Here is an 18,593-nt window from a genome sequence, read left to right on the forward strand (position 1 = left end):
TTGTACTCCTGCATGTGAATCTTGTATCAGTGGAAAGTACTGAATCATTGAAGTAAGAGGCAGGGCAGGGGAAAGCTTTGAATGCAAATTTGTTCTGTAGCCAGTAGAGATTTAATGAATAGTTGACGGCAGGGGAGTGAGCCAACAAAAGCTGTGTTTTCTGGAGATTAATTTGACATTGTCTCCAGGATAGGAGGAGGAAGGAGGAAGAAATCAAAGCAGGAGTCCATAAGTGGCTTGGGTAAAATGATCCCTAGTTTTAAGGGCGAAACTCTGCCCAGATAGAACAGAGCCTTCTCCCCATAATGCATCCTTTTCTCTCACATGTCTTTCAGAACTGGTTAAAGTCATATGGCTATCTGCTTCCCTATGATTCACGGGCATCTGCGTTGCACTCAGGGAAGGCCTTACAGTCAGCAGTCTCCACTATGCAGCAGTTTTACGGGATCCCAGTCACCGGTGTGTTGGATCAGACAACGATCGAGTAAGACTTGCGTAGGACATTGTGCCTTTGAACTTTCTGGACTTATATTTGGGTTCCCGTTTGTCACGGCCTTTTGCACACACCATTCCCATCCTGCCTTCTTATCTTTTACTCCTGCAGTGCCATTCTGGGAGGGAATACCCCAAAGTGCCCTTTCCTGTGTAAGCTGGGGGTTTTCTGGAATGGAAGTCCCAGCTCTGCCATTAACTTGCTGTGTGGCCTCGGAGACAAGTTGCTTGATCCTTCTGGGACTGGGTTCCTTTGTCAGTACACTGAAGGGTTGTGCTACAGAAGGTCTCTTAAATCTCCTCTGGTTTCAATAACTCATGGTTCTACTGGACTTCCCTGAGATGTACCTATCTCACTTGATACAGAAAAGTCTTGGATGATAATGGGTTCGCAACTCTTGTTCCACTTTTCCCATTTATCAAACCTATGCTGAATGCCTGTGTGTGCCACGCAGTATGCTTAGCCCTGGCATCCTGCCCTCCAGAGGCTTAACGTGTAGTGAAAAGCATAGTCATCTGGCCACACCTGTCCTAGGGGACAGTCTCAGGGAGATACTTAGGAGGGGGGGAGCAAATCAATCAAGCCATGAGGATGGTTGCCATCACTTAGGGAAGGCACAAAGAGGAGAGAGAAGAGATGTGGGGATGGACAGCTAGAGAGGTGGAGGAAGCCCTCAGTGACATGATGGTGTAGCAGTGAAGAAGACACAGTCAGCAGGGTCAGCTGCTACAGAGTGCTCCAAGAGGACAGTGACTGAAAGGCACCTGCTGGATTTAATAATAAAGAGATTATCAATAAGATCAGCAGAATGCTGGAGACAAAGTCAGATGGCAGTGAGGAGAAGGTGAGGAGGGGAAAGAAATGGGTGATAGCCAGAGAGGAATGAAGTTTTGTTTCAGATGGGAGAGAGTTAGGGTTTGTTTCTGTTTGTTTGAGAAATATCTACAGAAGCTATTCAAGCTGTTTGAGAGACCAATTCACCCCCAGTGTGGTGGTGCACGCCTGTTATTCCTGCAACTTGGAAGGCTGAGGCAGGAGCATCACAAGCTTGAAACTAGACTCTACGACTTAGCAAGATCCTGTCTAAAAATAAAAAATAAAAAGATGGGGGGGGGAAATCTGGCTCAGTAGTAAAGTGCCCCTGGCTTCAATTCTCAATACCGGGAAGGAGAAAAAAAAAAAAGTATAGGAGACAACAAGCCATTCACTCCATTGGAAAGAACTGGAGTGAAGTTCCAAAGGTGGTGGTAAAGGATCAGAGCCCAAGCTCAGGTGGAAGCAGATGACAAGAGAGTTAGCAAGGATCAGAATAGGCAATGCACCCAATTGTGGAGCAAGGATCAGTTCATCCCTTTGGAAAGTCACTCTGTGACCGAATCATCTCTCTGATCTCAGCATGTTCATTTGCAAAGGCGAGTGTTGGATTATGGCTCTCAAATTCTAGATTCCATTATTCTAAGCTTTAAAAAACTTGGTGAGTCTGGGATTTTATGATCCTAAAATTCTGTTCAAACACTTACTATTCCTAGGATTTTTGATTGTGAGACTGTGAAGTTCTGAGACAGTATGTTTGAAGACTCCTATGATGTGTGTGGACTCCTTTGGCCCTGTGGTCTCACGAGTGAGCTGGTTAGAAAACCTGACTGTCTTTCCAGGCAGAGGTTATTTTGAGGGCTTTGCACAGGCCTCATGGCAGTGCATCCTGGGCCAGGAGCACTGGTATCTCTGCTGAGGCACCACCTGGCCTTAGATTTTGCTACGTTCCAGAACACCCCAGGCCTGTTGGATGAGGTTCAGAGAGTAGCAGGTGGACAGGGAAAGGGGGAGGCTGAGGGAAGAGGATGGCATTTCCCATTTGCAATTCTTCCTGAAACTCTTTGTAGAAAGGCAGGGAGCAGTGTTCTGGAAGCATGTGAAGCAGGAGGCTGCTCTCCATCCACACCAGAGTGGGATGGATGTTTGGGGTAGAATTCAGAGACCTGAGTTTTGGCTCCAACTCTGTGACCTTGGGCAATTGCTGCCTTTCTCTGGGCCTGTTTCCTTTCCTGGGGTCTTTCCAGTCTGGCCCAGCCTTTCAGCAGTAGAGGTGGCTCTTGGTTCTCTTCCCAGGGACCAGGGACTGTTGGTGAAAGGAAGCTAGATTAGCAATTTCAAGTACTATTTTTGAATGTCTACCTTGGGAAATGTCACACATTTATTCAATCACTCATTCATTCTGTCAACAGCATAGTTCATCTAGCTCAACCTTGTGCTAGGTTTTAATGGGGATAATAATTTCTCATTGCCTCACTGGATTGTTTTAAGAATCAAAACTTCCAAGCCAGGCACAGTGGTACACGCCCTGTAATACCAGCTACTCTGCAAGCCAAGGCAGGAGGATTGCAGATTGAAACCAGCCTGGGAAATTTAGCAGAGCCCTCTCTCAAAATTTGAAATAAAATAAAAAGTTCTAGGGATGTAGCTCAGTAATAGAGAGCTCCTGGGTTCAATCCCCAGTATAGGAAAAAAAAATTTTTTTTTTTGGTGCCAGGATTTGAACCCAGGGGGGCTTAGCCACTGAGCCACATCCCCAGCCCTTTTTTTTTTTTTTTAAAGAGAGAGGGAGAGGGAGAGAGAGAGAGAATTTTAATATTTATTTTTTAGTTATCGGCGGAAACAACATCATTGTTTGTATGTGGTGCTGAGGATTGAACCCGGGTCGCACGCATGCCAGGCGAGCGCACTACCACTTGAGCCACATCCCCAGCCCCTCCCCAGCCCTTTTTTGGGGGGTGGGTACTGGGGATTAAACTCAGAGGCACTTGACCACTGAACCACATCCCCAGCCCTATTTTGTATTTTTTTTAGAAACAGCGTCTCACTGAGTTGCTTAGCACCTTGCTCTTTACTGAGGCTGGCTTTGAACTCTCAATCCTCCTGTCTCAGCCTCCCAGGCCACTGGGATTATAGGCATGCGCCACCACACCTGGCTCCCAGTCCTTTTTTATATTTCATTTAGAGACAGGGTCTCTCTGTGCTGCTTAGGGCCTCACTAAGTTGCTGAGGCTGGCTTTGAACTTGGGATCCTCCTGCCTCAACCTCCTGAGCTGCTGGGATTACAGGCATGTGCCACCTCACCTGGTGGAAAATAAAAATCTAAAGAAGTTGTCACATTGTTTGAGGTCAGCCTGGGCAACTATGTCTCATAAAAATAAAATTCTCAAAGAATAGTAATACTGTGAAAATTATAAATGTCTAGATCAAGGAATGGTATTGCTATCATTATATCTATTATCATTGGTTTATGAGTATGGTTCACTCTCTAAGCAATGTAAAGCTCACAAAGATGAGTAAAACCTGGTTAATTCCATCAAGGGTCTTTTAATATTTGATCAAAATAGCCTGTTTTCTTGTCTTCACATTGCCAATGGCAACTGCTTTTAACAGCTGGAAATGAGGTCAGACTGTTTTTCCTTCCAGCAATGCTGAGGTGTAGTTTAGCGGATTGCCATCCTCCTGGTGGAGAGTTCTGATTCATTCATTTTGTCAGTCAGTCACTTAACAAACCATTACTCAGCCCCTTCTGTGTTAGGCACTGTGCCAGCCCTGGGGATACAAAAAATGTTCCCATCCTCATGGAGCTCAGAATCTGATGGCAGAGAAAAAGAATAAAAAAGAATGCAAATATATAATTTCAGGGAGTGATGAATGCTATGAAGGAAAATTAAGCAAGATAAGTGGATAGGGTGAGATGGGGAGGTTATTTCCGATAAGAGGGGCAGGAAAGTCCTCTTGAAGGGCAGAGGCCTAATGAAGAAGAAGTGTTGCAAGTGGAGGAAATGGCAAATGCAAAGACCATGGAGTGGGCATAGGCTTAGCAAGTCCAAGGAACCGCAAGAAGATTGATGACTGAGCACAGTGTATGAGGGGCAAAGGATGATGGCTGTTGAACAGGTAGGCAGGGCTAGATTGGGCCAGACCTGTTGGCCAGTGTGTTTGGATTTTGTTATAGATGTTTTGGGAAGTCATTGAAGGCTTTACCCCATGGAGGGCCGTGAACTAATTGCATTTAGAGAGACTTTTCACATACACTCCTCCCTTTGAAACTCTCTGCAACCTACAAACAGCAAGAACTATAATTCTCAAGTCACTTGCCTGGTCCTAGATTAGGGGTAGAGCTGGAACTTACCAGTTCTGGAACTTAAGCCAGTTCTCCATATTCCCAATCTCATATTCAGCAATGTTTCTTCATATTTTGTTGCAAATGAATGAATGAATCAATCTATCAATCAAATTCCTGTTGGGAGTCATTCTGAGCCAGGATCCCAGAGGATGGGGATGCACACTGCCTTTCGGACTGGGACTGGGGACTATGCAGTACCTTCCTCAAGAGTGAAATGACCACAATATATTTGTGTGTATGTCTTCTCTCTGTCCAGATGGATGAAGAAACCCCGATGCGGTGTCCCTGATCACCCCCACTTGAGCCGAAGGCGGAGAAACAAGCGCTATGCCCTGACTGGACAGAAGTGGAGGCAAAAACACATCACCTACAGGTGCGTTGACTCCCTCTCCATCCCTGGCCATGGTGCCATGCCCGCTCTGTTTTTCCTGTCTGAATATCAGAAGCTTACACAGTAGATGTTTGGAGTTTGGACAAGGTCCATTTGCGTGGGCATTAGGACCAGATGTTGAGAGCCTGTGACTTTTCCTTCCTTGTGGCTTCTAGAGGATGCTGACTCCAACTTTAGGTTTTCAAATTGACCTCGTCCTTTGGGGGCTCATTAATTGTATTCTGTTCAGACACCTGTAGTATTTAGTTACAGAAAGTGGAGTCTGGACTGTTCAGTAACTCTCAGCTATATGAGGACCCATGGCAGAACTCGTTCTCCCTGTGAGTGCTTGTCAAACTCCACTTCCTCTGATCTAGATCCCTTCCCCACCCCAAATTAGCCTGATAGTTTTCACCCGAGATTGCCAACCCAGAATCCCAGTTGTTTCTTAAAGAATATAAAAAATAGGAACCTGAATCACAACAGTGTCATTCCTTGACTGTCTGGGAGGGTCAAGGCAGAGCAGGATCAGTATCCAAGTCAGACCAAGTGGACTGAGAGCAGAGATGATGGAGCTCATCACAGCAAATTCAGAAACCAGAATTCAAGTGGGACTGGGGCAAGGACCAGGCATAGGGCAGGCTTGGGTGGGCTCTCAGTGGCACCTCTCAAAGTGCTGATTCCATTTTGGTGGATTCCCTGGATACAGGGGAAGGACCTAAGACAGCAATCCTTAGAGTTAAACTAAGGGCTCTCCTACTGACAAGCTGTTGAGAATAGGACTTTTTCCAAGAAATCTGACAAGAAAAATAAATTTAAGAAGAATCTAGGTTAGAAAGTGGCTAGGTTCTTGGGTCTCCTGAAGAGATTAAGTGGATCAAGAGAAAGAAGTTGCGTTCTAACCCAACTCTGACTTTTAACTTTTATTACCCCACCTCTCTGGGCCTCTCTTTCCTTACTTATAAAAAGGGTATGGTAATTGGTGCCCCAGACTTTCATGAGGCAGAGTATTCATAAGTAGCGATGTTCCTTTGAAGAGAATCATGCAATATGGATAGAGTAACCTTAAATAGCTAAATCTATAATGGATTAAATTAGATACCGCCTTATACCAGTTTCTAGGTAGACAAGCTGTAGTTGGTGCCCAAGATTTTTTTAGAGAGACTTTTCTCTTAAACTCCTCTCTACTGTTGAAATATTTTTATAACTATTATAAATGTAGCTATGTTATGTGTTGGGAGGAAAATTAAAACTTTAGAAAATGCTATCAACCAACCTATTTTTTTCCTACAAAGTGGAGTGAAATCCTTTATTCATCACAAATTTTGTCAGAGATAAAATGAAAACAATGATTAAAACAAAGCTATTCTGACTGATGCATGTGGTGGGTATTCAGAGTTCTATCTACTTAGGCCCTTCTTTGACCTCTGGGGCAGCTATCAGTACTCTAGGACACAAATGGTGGGGATCACTAGGCTGCATTGTCTCTGACATCTCTTTGAGCTCTCATGTCCCTGGTTCTCTGTCCCCCACTAATAATCTTCCCCTTTCTTGCCAGCATTCACAACTATACCCCAAAGGTGGGTGAGCTAGACACTCGGAAAGCTATTCGCCAGGCTTTTGATGTGTGGCAGAAGGTGACCCCACTGACCTTTGAAGAGGTGCCATACCATGAGATCAAAAGTGACCGGAAGGAGGCAGACATCATGATCTTCTTTGCTTCTGGATTCCATGGTGATAGCTCCCCATTTGATGGGGAAGGAGGATTCCTGGCCCACGCTTACTTCCCTGGCCCTGGGATTGGAGGAGACACTCACTTTGATTCAGATGAGCCGTGGACGCTAGGAAATGCCAACCATGATGGTAAGGCCATGAGGGGATGGGTGGTTGCTTGGTTGTCAGAGAAAGAAGCTCCAAAGAAGAGCTCAGTGACCACCATAGATGAAATTCCTGCTTTCTAGAGCTCCCTGTCCAAGAACCAAGAACTCGAGTGGTGGGAACTGTGATCTCTGATGATATTCGACTGCTGGGGCCAGAGCCACAGAGATTGGTCAGATTGCTTAGGAGATGGACTAGTTGAGCTCAGGCAGGGTTAAGTCAAGAATAAGATAAAATGTTTCAGAAGCTGAAGAACAAGATAAAAAGGCACTGATGCTGAAAGCAGCCAGCTCTGGCCCCAGTTACTCTAACAGGCGCCATAATTACTCCAGATCCTTGGACAACTTGCCCAGCACCACTATGATTCAATAAATATTCATTAAGCTGGAATCAAAATTGTGCAATAACACTAAAAATATCCTTTAGTGTTCCTTATACATATTTACTCACAAGGCACTTGCTTAGTACATAGGCAAGGATACCTGATTATACCCAATTTTAAGATGAAGAGTTCAGGGCTCAAATGGCATAAGTGGTAGGTGGAAGCACTGGAAATCAAACACTGGTTCAACTACCTGATGATGTTATAGGGACAAAAAATTCACCTTTAGAATTCTTGTGTGTAAAGCAAGAGCTGCAGTAGGTGATCTTTTACTCTAATGTGACAGGATACAAAGTTATACAAAAGACCACAGGAGGATCTGAATGTTAAAAAAATAATAATAAAAATAGACATGGTCTCTGTTCTCTTGAAGTCGAGACATTATGTCCAGAGAAATAATGACAGCCACAAGGCAGACCCTCCTGAAGGCTGAGGCAGATATACCAAGAAAATGCAGTGGGAGTCTGGAGGAAAGAGAAATGGTTCACCTTTTAAATTATAGTAGATAACAATCAGTGGATATGTTAACGTTTTAAGGCCCATACCAAGTATTTTTCATATCGTAAGTAGACATTAGCATCTCCATTTTATAGATAGGTAAACTGAGGCATAGAGAACCATTAAGTTCCCATAGATGGAGAGTGGTGAAATAAAGGCTTTAAACCTGAGCATTATTACTCTGGAGTCCATACTCTAAGCCACCATGCTAAGTTTTCATGGATCTCAAACTGCAGGGCACATCAAAATTACCTAGAGACCACTTTTAAGAATGCAGATTCTAAGCTCCAGGTCCCTACCCTTTTGCCATTCTGATTCTCTGGGTCCAGAGTCTGCACATGGCCTGATCAGTTAATTCCCCTAGTGCTTCTGATGCAGGTGTTCTGCCACCTTGAGAAATACCATCTTCATCCCTGGCGTTTCCCTAACCAGTCCAATCATAAAGAACCGACTAAGGATCTTGGAGAAACATGGGTTCTAGGCCCTTCCCCTGGAGATCCTGATTTTAAAGCTCAAGCAAGTTTGGGAAACAGTGGGCATTGTTTTCTGCCCTTGGTGCTGCTTCAGGCTGCAAGCAGACTCTTCCAAGGCTCAGGTAGGGACTTCCTGCTTGAGAACATTCCAAGTTATTGTGTGGGTCAGGGGCTGGCCACTCAGGTAATCTGTCAGAAATTGGTTTAGCCAGAGCTCAGCCTAAACAGAGTTATGAAACTGTTGAATTTTTCTCCATCCTTTTTTCTCTTCAGATTTTTGAACTCTTTCCCATGAAGCACTGTTTCCTCTGCCCTGGTATCTCTCCCCAAAGTTTCCTGGATTTCTGCATACCTATTTTTTATCTCATTCTTATATTCTTATATTTTGACTGGTGTCAACAAATGGCTATCTGTGCTAACTGATAAGATGTGAAGAGAAGAAAAATAATATTCTGACCCCCTTTTATGTGCCAGGCACTGTTAGCTGATAAGGTTTTAGTTATAGCCCTGACAGAGATAAATGAATTTTCAAAGGGTTGTTGTCCAAAGGAAGTGCTAGGAAGATATCCTACTCCTTTGGCTCCCCTTCTGCCCAGTTCTGGGGGTTGCACTCCCATACTTACTCCCTGATATTGGGCAATTTATTGGCCCCAGACCCCAGATCCCAAGAACTAATGGCATGTGTGGGAAGGTCCTGGAACCTGTGGATGGGTACCATCACAGAACCTCACCCACCTCATTCCAAGAACAGCTAACATCTTCTTTGGACAAGAGTCAGGACTTTGCTCTTGAAATCCAGGCATGAACCAGATGCAGATCATAATATAGCAGTAGACCCCTGGCTGGTGAGCTGGTAAACATTGCCCCAAGATGGGTTTTGGAATGAGAGGAAAGAAATCAAGATTTTTTGAGTACCTGTGTATTGTCTCATATAATTTCCACAGAGACTCAGCAAGGGAAAGTGGGGAATAGGGTCTCCTGGGAAATTTCTGATTATTTGTTTTCTTTTTTCCTAAAATGTCATTATGGAATATTTCATACTCATACAAGGTCGAAGAATGATTATGATCCCCAGGTACCCACCACCTGCTTCAATGATCAACACTGTAAAACTTCATTTTACTATCCCCTCCCACTTTTATTTTTTGGCTGTTGTGTTTTAAAGAAAATCCCAGGTGTAATATCATTTCACCTGTATATACTTTAGTATATGCCTCTAACAGAGACTTTCTTTTAATATAACCATTATCAAACCAAACAAAATTAAATCTAGTATGTTTTCACCTTTCCAAATTACTTCAAAAACTTCTTTCACATTTGTTTGCTTGAATCAGGATTCAATCAAGATTCACACATCACACATGGCTGTACTGTCAGAATCCCCCAGTCCCAGGGTATTTAAAGGTTCCCTGTGGAATCACTGAGTTATGATACTGGTTCTATCTAATTCCCCACCTCATTGGAGTCTGTGAAGGGGCAAAAGCTACCCATAACACCTTTAAGCCTGTTTCTGGTGCTAGTTCCAGAAACTTACTGTGTCCTCATTTCTTTCAAATGAGTCAACTAGTGAGGTCAGCAGACACTAAGCTCTGCTGGAGAGGGAGCCCAGCCCTGTGCTGCTCCTGCATTGGGAAAGGTGACAAGACAGGAAGAGCCATCATGACCAAACCCTACTTCACAGGATAGAGCTCTACCACACTTCCACACTTAGGTGACTAACTTTTTCCCCACAGTGGGGAGGAGTCGGAGGCAGGGCGGCAGAGATTATAACCTTCATTTTACAGATGAGAAAAGTGAAGTTTTGCTGAGGGGTTCAGAAATTCCCCAATTGTAAGGAAGTGGCAGAGCCAGGTGTGAATCTGGGACTCTGTATGTCTTTAACATCCTTCCCCACGCAGGGACTTCTGCTTCAGGTAGCCCAAAGATCACTCCTAGGAAAATACTGAGATTTTGGCACTGATGCTTCCTGGGTCTGAAGGATTGGCCTGCCGAGCCAGAGCTTGCCCCATGGAGCTCGCAGTCCTGGGGCAGTGAGAGTGTGCACTAGTGGTATAATTAATGCAGGCTGGAGAGCAGCCAGCGGCTAAAGATGCTTCAGAGAGAATGCTGCCAGAGTGCGGAGGAGTTCACAGCCAGCTGGGAACTCCAGGCAGACTTCCTGGAAGATAGGCGTTGAGCTCATTGTTGAAGAAGAGAGGGTATTACAGGTGCAGGGAACAGCGCTGGCAAGAGAATACAGGTGAAGGGGATTCCTTTGGAGAGTTGGGGGAGTCAATGAGACAGGGATCGCCAAATAGGGAAGTCCTGAGGGAAGTGAACAAGTAGCTGGTGAACTGTTAAGGACATTCCAGGAGGCTCAGGGACTTTGGGAGCACTTGCTATTGAGGAAGCTGGTCCTCACACAGCTCGGCACAGCTCTCCTAATTAATGAGATACCTCTGTGCAAGGAGCCAGTATAAGCACTTGATATACCTTGCCTCATCTTCATCCCATTCTTAGGAAGATGGTACCATTATTCCCTTCATTTAACAGAGGAAGAGATTTAAAATGTCACACTGCTAGGACATGGCAGAACTGGGATTCAGAGCCAGGCTATCTGGCTGCCAGAGACCACACTCCTGACCACTCTGCCTCCTGCCTCCAGCCTCTTGGGGAGAGAAGACCCTGAAGAGCCTTCTGCCTAGAGTCTTCTCTGTAACTGACCTGGGCTAGTACCTTTGCTTTGCTCACAGATTCAAGTAGTCCTCCTGCCCCTCTCCTTCCCTTTCCTCCCTAGAATTCTCTTGGATTTTTGTGCAGTAAGGTACTGGCTCTCCAGCTCTTCTCTCTCCCTTGATCCCTGGAAAAACTCTGTAGATCCCCTTCCTTCAAGGGGTTCTTCCTCTTCTCTGCAGACGCAGGCTCAGGCAGAGGACAGAGGCTGAGTGCGCCCATGTGCTCAGAACCCTGCTCCCGGCTGAGATCCCTGTGGATGGCCCCCAGGGAGAAACCTGGTCAGGAGACAGGCAGTGAACAGCTTGTCCCAGGGCAAGGAACAGGCCAGGAGCAGAGCCAGTACTGGACCCCAGGAAGCAGAGCTGCCTTCTGCTGGCTCTAGCAGCCGCCTCTGTTTGGGATGAAGCTCAAAGATGAGCTCATGCCTCCCTGCTGCCAGAGGGACCAGGACCTAAGGAAGGAGCTGGGGGCGGCCTGGCCTTCTCCTGCCAGCCTGCCCTTCCCAGCAGAAGGCCAGCCCCAGGCTTTTGGCCAACCTTGTGTTGATCTTGCCCATCCTCCTTCCTCTCTGGTGCTCAAAATCAGCCTTGCTGAAGACACTGGTGATGCCAGTGGAGTGGCAGGCTTGTGCTTCCCATGGCCTGGTCTGCCCCAGGGGTTCTTCTCTTTTCCCAAGACCTTAACCAGAAAAGTCAAACAATTCCCACCCCCATCTGACCCTCATAGGAACTGGCTGGACTGGGATAGGGCTAAAGGGCTTAGCCAGGGAGGTGCTGGGGCCAGAGCAGGCATCAGGATTTCTGACTACTTCCCAGGCCCTGGTAGCCTCCCTGGACGTAGAGGTAGCTAGAAGAGGCTGAAACATGCCTGGGGCTGGGAAATATGAGGTGGGGCTCAAGGGACATACAAATGCCTGAGGTCAAGGCAAGCATGGGTCTGCAACAGGGCAGAAGAGAGACAGGACTGTTAATACAGTGGATCTCTGGTTCTGGCATTTCTTTCCCAAAGCTGAGGTTACTTAATCTCCCCCAAATTCAGGCCTTGCTCTGTCCTAGGACTAATACAGAAGCTCAGGGGAGCTGGCTCTCAGAGTATCTGGTTGCTGGAGCCTCACAGGCCTTGCACTTCCTTTCTGGTTGATGAACTTGTTCCACTAACTGAGCTTCTGTCTTATGTACAATAACAACAGCAATAACTTTCAGGTCTGTACCATGAACTTCACATATGTCATCTTATTCACCCCTCGCTCAGTCCATGAGGTAGGTTTGATTCTGCCACTTTACAAATGGGGACATGGAGGCTCAGGGGGTAGCCCTGCTGGCCAAGTTCCCAAAGCTGGGAAGAGGAGAGCTGGAAATGAAGGTGATCTCTCTGCCCTGGAGATGCTCATCATCACCGCGTCATGCTGCCGCCTCAGTTTCACACCGGGATACTATGTCCCACTTTCAGCACCTGGATTGTGTTTCTACCCATACTTGAATCCTCTCTTTGATCTTGGCCAGTAGTTCGTTTCTTCCAGGACTGGGGTTTTGCTGAGAATTGCCCCACACCTAGGGCCCTATTCCTGAGGACTCCTGAAGTTGACCGCCAGCCGGCCACCCCCAGGACTTCCTCCACTTATCCCCACTGCTGCTGCCTTGGCTCAGGCCCTTTTCACCTTCCACTTGGACCCTGGTGCCAGCTTCAGAATTGATGCCCCTGGTCCCCCTGCCTCAGGTCTCATTCTGCTTTAATCCTCCTTCCAACTGCAGCCTGGCTGATTTCATCACACTCCCACCTCCACTCCTGCTCACACCCCCCACCAGCCAAGAAGCTGATCCAAATTCCTTTGTAGGGCATTACAGAGCCCTGCTTGCCAGCCTGGCTGACCTCATCTCTCTCTCTCTGGCCCTCCCTTCATGCTTTGTTCTAGAGCCAAGTGGAATGAAACTGCTTGTCCCTGGACCTGGCTCATATCATTCTCTCTGCCAGGAATGCCACCCCACACCCACTTCCTCCCTTGAATCCATTCTTCTGACCAACTTCCTACTTTTCAAGACTCACCTTTATGAAACTTTCCCTAAGCATCTTCCTCCATGTTTAAATGACCCCTTCCTCCTCGAAATTCCTTTTGACCCTCAGAGAACTCTGTTAAAGCACCTGGAACCCTGCACTGCTTACATTGTTTCTTACTCCATGTTACTCTCTATATCAAGAAGTCTGGAAGGCAAAGATTGTGGCTGATTTCTCTGTATATCCCCAATGTCCAGCAGAGGGCCTGGTACAAGGCATATGCTCAGTGTTTGCTCAAGTAATGGATTGACTGACTGATATATACGTGGTGCCCTGGGCACCTTCCATGTTTCTTTGCACAGGGAATGACCTCTTCTTGGTGGCTGTGCATGAACTGGGCCATGCGCTAGGACTGGAGCACTCCAATGACCCCAGCGCCATCATGGCACCCTTCTACCAGTACATGGAGACGCACAACTTCAAGCTGCCCCAGGATGATCTCCAAGGCATCCAGAAGATCTATGGTGTGTGGTAGGGGAGAGGGGCCACGGCTTTTTCTATAGGGCTAGGCTGTGGCTGCCCGCCTATGTGGGAAGCAGGCATGGGGTAGGGAGCTTTGTTTCCGATCATGTGCCACCCTTCAAGAGGCTTCCCCTTGGCATACTCAGGAAACCTAGAAAAGGGTCCTCGCTGTGACAGGGAGTGACGAAAGTGAAGAGTGGCCCACACATTTCCTCTTCTTCACCCTCCCCTCTTCTAAACATCTTCTTCTCATCTCCTGTACTCCATGCCTTCCCACTGGGCACTCTCCTGGGTCTCACCTCCAGCCAAGGAGAGTCACACATCTGCCTGAAAAACAATGATATAGTGTGATGAGTATCATAACCAGAGCTGAGATCTTAAGAAGCCTTCCACCAGGCCTGTCTCCCAGCTCAAGTCACTCTGGCAAGCGAAGTTCTTATTCTGGTCAAGTTAACTGAGATGGGAAGACCATATGGGAGCAAATGCTTGTCAACAAAGCCCAGCCCCCAGGCAGTGGAGCTCAGGAACAAGACTCCCTCTGAAGGAAGTGCCCCCACTAGAGCTCCAGACTGTAATAGATGAAGCAGCAGAGGGCCAGATACGGGTGGCAAGCACAGGAAGGTGTTTCAAAGTAGAATGGACAGGATCTGCTAACAGATCCGGTGTGGGGATGAGCGGGAGGAGGAGAGAGGCAAGGATAACACCAAGGGTTCTGGCATTTGTAATTGTGGGACAATGGGATTTACCAGGGTACAACCAAAGACCTAGGCTGGGACACTGGCTTGGGATCTTTAATGTCCAATACAACAGATACTAGTGACAAATGGCTACTGAAATTGAAATGTATATTAATTAAAATTAAATGAAGTTAAGTTTCAGGGGTCTGGGGATATAACTCAGTTGGTAGAGTGCTTGCCTTGCATGCACAAGGCCCTGGGTTCAATCCCCAGCACCACCTAAAAAAAAGAAAAATTTAGTTCCTCAATCACACTAAGAATTAGTGCATGTGGCTAGAGACAGTATAGACAGAGGACAATTTTTCCATCATCACAAAATGTCCTAACTGACAGCTTTAAAACCATGAGCCTGGATGAGCCACCTAAGACAGTGATTAGCAACTTGGTTGCCCAATGGAATCACCTTGGGATTCCAACAAAAAACACTGACACCCAGCCCTGACCCCAGAGATGAGGATTACATGGTCTGGGGTGCTTCCTGAGCAGGAAAAGTTTTAAATCTCCCAGGTGATTCTCATATGCAGCCCAAGTTGAGAGGCAGGGATGAAAGAAAATGTTGAGAAAGAATAAGAGAAACCTCAGGATATCTGACAGCCCCCAAAGAGGCTGAGAGGTAACAACTCATGAGGTAGCAGGAAAAACATGAGGGTGCAAAGCCTGGAAAAGGAGGAAAGTGTTCCAAGGGCAAGTGTTTACAGGATCTTGCTGCTCAAATGTGAGCCTCAGACCAGAAACATCAGTATCACTTGAGACCTCAAAGACATGCAGAATTTCAGGCCCCACCCTAGGCCCTTTGAGTCATAATCTGAATTTTATCAAGATACCTGCATGATTCATATGCTCAATAAAGTTTGAGTCAATAACTGTTGGATTCAACAACATAAAGGTCATTGGCGAGTGGTTTGGGTGGAGAATGGGGCAGAGTGATATTAAGTGGACTGAAGGAATGGAAATGGGTGAGAATATGAGGCCTGTGTGAAGGGGAGCAGAGAAAAAAGACATCCTAAAGAAGGACAAGTTTGCTCTTTTAACAGGAGAGCAAAAGCCTGTTATAAAAAAGAAACAAAACAAAACAAAAAACCCCAAGATGTTAGATTTGAGGGTAGAAAGATGAGGTCTCCATCTAGTGGCTGTTTTTATGTATTTCCTCAAAGTTAAATAAGGGAGAGGGGACAGGAGGCCAAAAGGTGACAGAATAAACCTGGAGCTGCCTGGGTGATGATGAGGCAATGGCAGAGGGAGGCAGGGAACAGCTGGCTCCCTCTCTCAGATGTGGCTCCTCTCTCTAGGACCCCCAGCTGAGCCTCTGGAGCCCACAAGACCCCTTCCCACGCTCCCAGTCCGCAGGATCCACTCACCCTCTGAAAGGAAGCATGAGCGCCAGCCCAGACCTCCTCGGCCACCTCTTGGGGACCGACCGTCCTCTCCAGGCACCAAACCCAACATCTGTGATGGCAATTTCAACACAGTGGCCCTCTTCCGTGGAGAGATGTTTGTGTTTAAGGTAGGGCTAATGGATTGGCACCACCCAGGTGGTCCCCTCCCATTCCTTCTTCCATCACTCCTGCCCTGGAATAAGCTGCTATGAAGACTGGACAGGAGCTGGCCTAGTGTCCAGGACCCAGGGTCTCTTTCTGGTGCTTCGGGGTAAAACAACTTGTTTCCAGTAGGTGAGCAGGGAAGATTGGTGATCTTGTCCCTTTCCAGGGGTTAACGCTAGGGGAAAGGCTGGAGATGGCTTCTAGTCTGTGACCTTGAGCAAGTCACTTCCTTTCTCTGGGCCTCAGTTGTTCATCTGAAACCTGGGGTGGCATGTCATTACTCTAACAAGGAGTATATGAATAGCAAATGAGTGACAGGCTCTGCAGACAGCTAGTTTGGAGTGGGGGCTGAGCCAGAGTGACTAAATCTGATTGCAGATTCTTGTTTTTTCTTTGTTTGCTCCACTGGGGATTGACCCCATGGGCACTCTACCACTGAGCTACATCCTAGCCTTTTTATTTTTATTTTTTAAATTTTGAGACAGGGCCTTAGTTGCAGAGAGTGGCCTTAAACTTGCAATCCTCCTGCCTCAGCCTCAGAGTTGCTGGAATTACAGGAGTGAGCCACCACATCCAGCCTGATTGCAGAGCCTGCCAGCGCCTGAGAGCCTGGTACCGATCAGACTACATCTTGTCAACTGTCCTTTGCCTGCCACTTTAGCCAAGATCTGACTGGACATTAGCCTGCTTGGTGTGTTGCAGGCTGGGTCCTCAGCAGAGCAGACTCTGAGGTGGAGTTTACAGAATGAAGGATTCTGATTAGGGAATAACTCCAGGATCAACATCTGTGGGCAGGAAGAACAGGAAGCAGGACAGGGCAAAGCAGCAAGTTGAGCAGCAGCATTAGCCTGTTGCAGACTTGACCACTCCCACAGGGAGCTCTGGAGCCAGAATGGCCCACTGGAGGCATCCAAGCCGTCAGAACTTTATACCCTCTGCCTCATTCAGTCATTTGGAGAGAAAGGGTATGACCTCGGGGATGCTCTCTGAAGCCGAGACCAACTCCAAAGGGACTGGTAGTTGAAAACTACCTGCTGGTAGTACTCCCAGCCACCCATGGAAATCTGGATAGAATATTTCTCCACACTTTCTGGAGTTCTACCCAGAAAGCTTCAAGCACTAAGCAAGAATGGGGCAAGGTGGGTCAGCTCGTGATCTACCTCTCACTGAATGGCTCCATGTCACTTGACCTTCTTTAAGACTTTTTTTATATCTCAGATTGACTTAGAGTTGTAGAGGTCAAAATAAAGTTTGAAAACTGTACCTGGAAGTGCTTTGTAAAATACCTTTAAAAATACTGGCTTTTGTACCATCTTCTATGTATTATATTCCTTCTTTACTTGTTTTTTTCTTTTTTAAAAATTTTAATCCTCTCAAAATATTCAGGGTCAAATTCAGATTTAAACACCCCCCATTTACCAGTGTTGGGTTTCCCACCAGCCTGAGGCCTGGCCTGGGTGTTGTCAGTGACTCTCCAATGCCCTCCTGTGGTCACTACAGGCCCCAGCACTTCCTTTCCAGCTTTTCCAAACTTCCTTACGAAGACCGGGCCTGTCTGCTGTCTGTCTCATGGTCCCTGGAGCAGCAAGAACCATCAGGAGGTTTAAGTGAAGAGTTACATGAGCATCCTGTTTTCTTCTGAGAGTTGGAAGCAGAAGATGACAGACTGCATGGAGGGTTGTGAGGCTTGGCCCAAAAGATAATGTGGGGTTGTTGGACCTGAGTCCCAGAGCTGAGGTCATTGGTTCAGAGGCAGGGCCTTACTCCTCTGTTTCCCCAGGACCGATGGTTTTGGCGCCTGCGCAATAACCGGGTACAGGAGGGCTACCCCATGCAGATCGAGCAGTTCTGGAAGGGCCTACCTGCCCGCATAGATGCAGCCTACGAAAGAGCTGATGGGAGATTTGTGTTCTTCAAAGGTAATGTAACCTATGCTACGGGACCTGGGACAATTTCCTGCACTTCTGGCTTCTTGCCCCCAAGCTCTGCTGGGGCCAAGGAACCAAAGGAATTGACACTCTGGCTCTATGGGCAGAAGATAAGCAAGTGGCACTAGCTACAACCTCTGCCACCAAGTAGCTAGGGAAGACTAATCCTGATCTCTTGCCCACAGGCGACAAATACTGGGTGTTTAAGGAGGTGACAGTGGAACCTGGGTACCCCCACAGCCTGGGAGAGCTGGGCAGCTGCCTGCCTCGTGAAGGCATTGACACGGCTCTGCGGTGGGAACCTGTGGGCAAGACCTACTTTTTCAAAGGCGAGCGGTATTGGCGCTACAGCGAGGAGCGGCGGGCCACAGACCCTGGCTATCCCAAGCCCATCACCGTGTGGAAGGGCATCCCTCAAGCTCCCCAAGGGGCCTTCATCAGCAAGGAAGGGTGTACGTAAGGGCCAGGGCCACACAGGGATGGGGGGCTGATTTTGTGGTTCTCCTGGGGGCCCTGAACATATTCTTAGGATCCCCAGGTTTGATAAATGCCCAGGTTTGATTGGCAGCAGACAATCGCCCTGTCTAACTCATAGTGAATTCCCCTGCTTACTAGGTACCAGAGCCATGTTTCCACCTGCAGGATGATTCACAGTAAGCTTTTCCCAGAGGTCAGGCCAGCAACCAGCGACCATGGCTGTCATCAGGTGCTCACAACCTGTCTCTCCATCAATCTAAAAGCTTCTCGGACAGGTCAAGTTTTGCCAGGTGCAGAGTGGGCATCCATAATTATCTGATGATCTGGTCAAAAGCACAGACTAGCTGGGTACAGTGGCACAAGTCTGTAATCCCAACAACTCTGGAGGCTGAGGCAAGAGGATCATAAGTTCAAGACCAGATTTG

The 18,593-nt window shown here is 47.1% G+C and overlaps 1 protein-coding gene across 1 annotated transcript in view; it reads left to right on the forward strand.

The window, feature by feature from the left end:
* Nucleotides 1–18,593, forward strand: part of Mmp24 (matrix metallopeptidase 24) — a 38,951-nt gene that overhangs the window by 18,552 nt on the left and 1,806 nt on the right. The window contains exons 2-8 of the mRNA XM_026383240.2: nt 336–484; nt 4,912–5,028; nt 6,584–6,888; nt 13,326–13,487; nt 15,512–15,726; nt 17,544–17,682; nt 17,877–18,143. Of these exons, the coding sequence (XP_026239025.1) occupies nt 336–484; nt 4,912–5,028; nt 6,584–6,888; nt 13,326–13,487; nt 15,512–15,726; nt 17,544–17,682; nt 17,877–18,143 (1,354 nt within the window). The remainder of the gene's footprint in view (nt 1–335; nt 485–4,911; nt 5,029–6,583; nt 6,889–13,325; nt 13,488–15,511; nt 15,727–17,543; nt 17,683–17,876; nt 18,144–18,593) is intronic.

Source organism: Urocitellus parryii, chromosome 6 (assembly GCF_045843805.1).
Source record: "Urocitellus parryii isolate mUroPar1 chromosome 6, mUroPar1.hap1, whole genome shotgun sequence".
NCBI lineage: Eukaryota > Metazoa > Chordata > Mammalia > Rodentia > Sciuridae > Urocitellus > Urocitellus parryii.